The 6,892-nt window shown below is 41.6% G+C and overlaps 1 protein-coding gene across 1 annotated transcript; it reads right to left on the reverse strand.

Annotated features, from left to right (window-relative positions):
• Nucleotides 1-213: 213 nt before the first annotated feature.
• LOC146636492 (uncharacterized protein C17orf114) lies at nucleotides 214-6,638 on the reverse strand. Its single transcript, XM_085350849.1, has 3 exons — nucleotides 6,492-6,638; nucleotides 1,454-1,549; nucleotides 214-1,366 (listed from the first exon to the last, which is right to left on the reverse strand). The coding sequence occupies exons 2-3, from the start codon at nucleotides 1,536-1,538 to the stop codon at nucleotides 1,194-1,196; spliced, it is 258 nt and encodes an 85-aa protein (XP_085206975.1). The 5' UTR covers nucleotides 1,539-1,549; nucleotides 6,492-6,638; the 3' UTR covers nucleotides 214-1,193.
• Nucleotides 6,639-6,892: the final 254 nt, after the last annotated feature.

Below are 6,892 nucleotides of genomic sequence, written 5' to 3' on the forward strand. Positions count from 1 at the left end.
TTGGTATCCTTGTGTCTTCACAACATTGTCAAGCAATATATCCCCCAGCCCAAAAAAAAAACACACCGGAGACATTTTGTTACAACTTATTTTATATTTGCTTAGTTTAGAATGAAGATATTTTTGACATACTCTGGATTTGAACAAGTGATCATTAGTCTTTTTTTTTTTTTGATCAGCATTTAACAGTCATAGTTTTTCAATTTGGGCAAATACAGAAAGGTTTTCTTACAAAAAAAAAAAACAAAAAAACGTGCAATTTAAAAACACAGCCAGAGCGTCTTTTTTTCTAATTAAAAATATTGATCAGAATCAAGCAAGACTAACAAAATACCTATCAGAAATAAGCTGCTGTGTAGCTCGGCTTATTTCATACGGTTGCCCTGTGGTGCACAACACAACTGGATTTCAGCAAGCCTTTCTGAAGTATCAGGGCCACCGTAGATCTCACAGATGAATATTAACTATTAACAACACTGCTGTTAAACAGGCTCAGACCTGGTCAGCAGATGTTGCACACAGTCCCACCTCATGTTTTTACAGTTAATGTCTTTTATAAAACAGCAAACCATTTTCTGTTTTATTATCTCACTTTAAACTAGCAGGGTTCTGTGTCACAGAGCAGGATTAGAAAGTTACTTCACGATGATGACTTAATGATGAGGTTTAGATAGTCACACACTTCATCACACTCAATGCTATCTTCCTCCTCTTGCTTTGTGAAACAGCCTTAATTAACTCCAGCCATGATCTAATCAGCAAATTGATCTTTTTCTACAAAGGTAGTCAAAAAAAAAAAAGAAATATAAAAGAAACAGTAAAAAAAAAAAAACACCTTCCAAACAGAAGACAAAGTAATGCACTTATTGGTAGTGAACGCTGTAAACAACTCTCTACATTGTCCTCGCCCTCATCAGTATGCCCGATTGGGCAGCGGATCTACTCGTCTGACTTCTGAGCGCCGTCTCATCCCAGTCCTTTTCCCTCTGTCCTTTGAATCTGACGAATCATTAGCAGTTGTGTGCGAGCAGCGAGGAACAAGCAGTTAAAAGACAAACTGTGGTTCCGCAACTCTACCGCCATTCCCATTTAAAGGTGGCGTCAAAATGTGTTTGCTCTACTATCGGGCTCCAAGCATAAACCGGCGATGGAAAACTGAGTCCATTCAAGTCCTATGAAGCCCTGGGTCTTCCTCAGTAGGTGGCATCCACTGCATTGATGTTGCTGTCCAGCTGGTGTCTGAAAGAAAGCCGGGCCTTGGTGGAGAAATAGATCTGGGAACCCCGATTGATGCTTCCTGTTCCTTCGCTGTCACTGCCCCAGGATGTCGTAGAGGACAGACGTGGCTTCATCTCCTCCACAGGCACTGTATGGGTGGCAGATAGAGAGTCAAGCGGTTTGTTCTGCATTTGATTTTCTCATACAGTTGGAATATACAGGAGGTGGTGCTCACCTGGAGGGGGCGGGCACTGCCTGCTCTTGCAGCGCTCTTTGCAGCGTCTGTAGAAGGGAAAGCACTGTAACATCTTCACACCCATGATAGAGATGCCTGAGGAGAGAAAGAAGTGAAGAAAGACATAAATATAAGTGAGCTGATTGGAAAGTACGCAAATCTTCCACGAGCTTTCTCTCAAATATGAAGTAAGCCGAGTTAAACCATCGTGACAACACTTCTTCCACAGCTCGCACTTAAGCCGCCTCATCACAGCCACAGCAGCCCTCCTCACCAGGTCACCGTTTAATGGAATTATGATGCTGCGCTTCACCAGCGCGACCGCTTAATGTAAGCTGACAGTATCACCGAATGGCACGGCGGCCCAGCAACCAACCACTCAGTCACTATTTACCACTCCATCACCACCACCCTCCACGCCGTCTAATCCTGGAACAGGACGTCAGTGCACTACAGCAGCCAGGGCGAATGATAAGCTCTCTTTTGACAAGCAAAGACATTTTACACAGAGGTCGTCTGATGTAGGCACGTCACAGCTGACAGCCTCATATCTCATATCAGCAAAAACTTCAGTTTCTCAAATTTGCCTCTAAATCTGTTGTTTTAACTGATATTGAAGAGCAAAAATCAAACTTTAAAAAAAAAAAAAAAAAAACAGCTGCTCAACCTCGACCTATCTGCAGAGCTCGACCCAGACATGTCTGTCAAATTCATGATTTCCCTGCGGACTGTCCGCCTTTCTGCAGCGGGGAGATAAAGGGTCACGTGACGGCACAGAGCTGTAGCTGCTTAGAAAGAAAAAAGGTATTTATTTTAGGCTAATCAGGTTAAGAAATAGGTCAGGTGAAATAGAGCAGAAGGAGCTGATGGACGTTGACAGTTTCTATTGTAGCTGTGCAGAGAAGTGCAAGCGCTCATTCCTCACATGCCAGTCTAATAAATGTTCACATTTAACTGTTACCAGACAAACTGGAAACTGAGGAGATATTTACTGCACTTTCAGATAAAATACATAAAGGAATAATACCATCTAACCACTTAGCAAGATTTCCTATCAGTAATGATTACAGTAATTCTTTTGAGGTACAATTGAAGGGCAACAGTGAAGTATGGAATGAATAACTGGCATCTGCACTGGTAGATGTTTTACTTCCCTTTGGGGTCTTTACAAATTGACAAAAGCAGAAGAAGGGAAAAAATTGATGTTTAAGGGTTGCACAACTGCAAATATTTGCACACAAAAACCCACAAAGTGAAGCAAAAAGGATGCAAGATGTGACACAAAGCAGGCACGATTTTCTCCGGGTGTGATGTCTTTGTAGGATCGATGATGGATGGACAGGGAGCTTCAGACTTCAGTGTCCAGAGACCTGCAGTATAATTGTTTTGTCATGGTTGGCTAAAGATGAAAAGCTGAATTTATCAATATTATTTTTTAAATGCTGAGCTTTTTTTTCATTAAATATGGTTATATATGATATCTCTTATATGATGTACACCTTTTTAAACAGTCATGCAGGGCTTAAAGTGTACATTGACATCCTCATTATGACATGAGTGCCCAACCCCACAATTCGTTTAAAGGGATACAGTAATAATCAGCTCCTTATTTGCATTTGGGTGTGTTTTTTTTTTATTGGAATTAAACCTTCAGCCAGTTAGTCACAATATTTATGATCAGAGCAGGTTTGATCCTAATCCTCCCACCTCTGTCTGAAGTAAACCTCGTCACTCTGATGGGGAAACCTCTTTTAGTTTGATAATTCACCGTTTATTCATCCCAGAGGCACGTTTAGATATCTGATCGCAAACTGTAAACTGTGATTGCAACATAAAGAAAGGCAATCCTGGGTAAATATACAACCCCCCAAAACCCCCGCCCCGACAACTATTTACTGCTGACTGGTCGTGCTGCCTGACTCAGTGAGGCAGACGTGACAGCTCGCACATACCCACGGTCTCAGAGCTGCTACACCCCGTCACAGACAAGCCAATGGGGGAGGTATGTGTCCACTAAGTGTGAAACTCTGACACTAATTTCACAGCCACCCTGTTTCTTGACAAATTCTCACAGTACAAGCGTTTTTTCCTCCTCTATTTCCAACTATCCGATACTCCTCCCATCTGCATTTCAGTCAGGTGTGGCTCTGAAACCTTATGCCATCTACACGCACAGTGACTCCATTATGTTTAGGTCAATTTAGAGGTTCTGGGAAATCACAGTATAGCACGGGAACAGGGACAGTACAGAGTTTGAACCAGTTTCATACACACACACAAATGCGCACACAATATGAAGGGCTGGTCAGTAGTGAGGAATTTTGGGCACAGATCTTGGTTGGCTGTGGGGGTCTGGCAGCACACAGTAGGCCTGGGAGCATGAAAAAGAAAAACAACCTCAGATGGCACACACAGACACACACACAAAGAAGGGAGGGGGCAAGAGGAAAAGCACTTAAGGAAAAGGACAAAATAAAGAAGGCTGAGGATGGGATGAGAAAGAGCAGAAAAGGAAGGCGACTAAGAAAAACATCATCATAAATTATTTTTAAAAAAAAGGCTTACAGTCACAAAAGGAGGATAGGAGTGATGAGGAAAAGTGGGGAAAGGGTTTGTGACTGTTAGGATCCCATGCCTGTTTGTCACAGCGGAGAGTTCAGCCTGCAGGCAGCTTATGTGGTTAACATGCCGCTCCTAAATAATGCAGTTTTACTTGTTCAATTAGCGCCGCTTTGCTGGTGAAGCTGAAGGTTGCGCAATCCCTCCGAGAAACATTAGCGAGCGGCTTCTGGCTCACAATCTATGCCAGTATTGTGTCACATCATTTAAAGCACATGTCTGTGCATGTGCGTGTGAGTGTGTGTCGTTGACGAAACATAACAGAATAATTATGAAGCTAAATTAAATCTGATCCCTTCATATATTTTGTACCCTCCACAAATGCCACCGATCCTCTCTGTCTGCACTCTTCAAAGCACATTTTCATGCAGGAACATGATAACGATCTTCCCACACTTCCACTCAGCTGGGACTGGGCCTGACCTTTTCCAGTCAGTCCCAGGAGTTTTATTTAAAAAAAATAAAAATAAAAGTTAAAAAGGCCAGTCTGCCTGCCACAAAGCTCCATACAGACTTTCCAGACTGGATGACGCACACCCTGTGCACGTCTACCTGCAGATGTCTCTGTGTGCATTCGTAGCAGCATGCAGTCAGCTTTTATTCATATTCATCAGAGATGGAGGATAAAACAGCTTTTAGAACACCTTCCCTTGAATATTCAAAGAAAAGACGGATCAGGCAGTGATAGGCCCGCTCATTTTAAACCTCTACTTCTCTCTGTATTCACGAGACAAGTTGTTTTTAACTCCACAGAAATCTGTCAGCTATTCAGCTGCTCATAAATCAAACAAAGGAATGTAAAGATGCTCAAATTAATCTCATCCAGATGGATTTGAGCATGGGTGTTACCACTATAAAATATCAATTTGTGAAATTTCTTCCATTCTAGATATTCCACATTTAAAAACATATGTTGTGTTTTTGCAAAGTGGAAGCATTTTAGAGCCACAGCAACTCAGCCAGGGAGTGTCAAACCACGTAAAGTTACAAAGTGGGGTCAATAAACTTCCAAAACTTTCTCTGGCATTAACATCAGCACTAAACTATCAGCTGGGAGCTTCATGGGTTTCTATGCCCGAGCGGCTCCTGTTGAAAAGTGCAGTGGGCCTAGTACTCGATCTAAATGTCATATTTGAACTAATTCTTAAACACTGCAAAATATATTTTTCATAAAATTAACTTGCATGATTACACCAAATAGATGGAAAATCTCATGTCACGTCAACATGCTAGCCAGCTAATAACTCAACATGTTTTATTTCAGTGTCTATGAGACGCTGATGCTGCACCTTTATGAAACAAGTCCTCTTTTTGATGTAACATTTATGTAACTGTTGAACTATATTTCAAATAAGAGGTTTTTTCTTACAAAAAAGAAAAAAGAAATCTTTGATGATTTCTGTTTTTAATTTCCTCTAACATGTTTTATGGCTGTTTATTTTTGCCACTACAATAAATAAATAAATAAATAAATAAATAAATAAAATAGCCAAAATGTTGGATTGTTATCTCAATTTTTTGGACTTAGTAACTCAAACTTCTAAGAAAATAACAAAAAAAATAAAGATAATAACTTGGTACTCTAAGTTAAGTTGAAATTTGTAAGAAATCCAGTGTTGTAAACAATCTTCCTCTTACATGCTAGCACTTGTACAACGAGAAACGTCTTTTCATTACTGGTTTATGCTTTTTATGAATCATAAACAACTTTCACGACACTTAACGCTTTCCCATGCCTGAACTTGTTATTTAAAGAAGTTCCCTAACCGGATTGTTAAATCTCCTTGTGCCTATGCTACAGGTACAGAGTGTGTGAGGTGGAGTCCTGTGCGCGCGTACAGGTGGAAGTTTGAATGAAATGCTCGGACTACGCCAGACGGGCTAATCTGAGCTTTCATCTGGAGCACTGCGCGCATCACTCGTGTCTCTGTCTCCTTGAACAACTTTAAGCTGTGCGAAAGGGGCGGTGGCGTTTCCTCCTTGTCTAGGCTATTGAAATGTGTTAAAGTTGGTAGCATGAGGTTAAACATGCTTATAAATCGCATTATTGGACCATAAATCTTGCTGCTAATTAACGCAGAAGAAAGATAAGAAGAAGAATCGGTGACTTATTCACGCGTAAATAATCGAGTGTGGCAGGCTGTTGTCAGTAATAGTGTCTTCCATGCGTTGCCAGACAGTGTCATAATCAGGCACCCTCCCACAAACACACACCTCCTCTTCTCACACTTAAGCTGTTTGATAAGAGAAGATCACATACGAGGTTATCTATTTATTCGAACAATAAATCATGACCTACGTGAAGCTTTAACAGAACATTAAAAAAAAAAAACCGAGATGCACTCAAGCAAGTTTTTACAATACAACTTGATACAACCTTTCAGTCATGGTTGAATTGAGGGTTAGTTTGATTACTTACCCGATGAAATACTGGATACTGCTGATTTTCTTCTCGCTGTCTACGCGTCTATTCACTCTTTATCTGCGTCCCCTCATTAAAATGTGCTTCACTCTGTGTCCTTGCTGCGCTGCCTCGTCCTGCACGTCCTGAGATCCGCGTCCTTATTGGCACCGTGGAATGGTTTCAGTGGCGCGCAGTCGCCGCACTTTAAATAGCTAATCCCCGGAGCATGCTGAATGGACACGCCTGCTTTCTCTCACCCTCCCTCCTTTCTTGTGCGTTCCTCCTGTACACTCTCCCTCCCGGCTAACCCCTCCTTAATGCACGTACTGTAGGCTTGTGCAGTGCTTCCTGCTTGTTGTGCCTCCATCTGCACGTGTTGATGTGGATAAAGCATAAATAGCCGCTTGTGTAGGAAA

This window comes from Diplotaxodon limnothrissa, linkage group LG3, assembly GCF_057381915.1.
Source record: "Diplotaxodon limnothrissa isolate DT_005_m linkage group LG3, D_limnothrissa_male_GT1.1, whole genome shotgun sequence".
NCBI classification, from domain to species: domain Eukaryota; kingdom Metazoa; phylum Chordata; class Actinopteri; order Cichliformes; family Cichlidae; genus Diplotaxodon; species Diplotaxodon limnothrissa.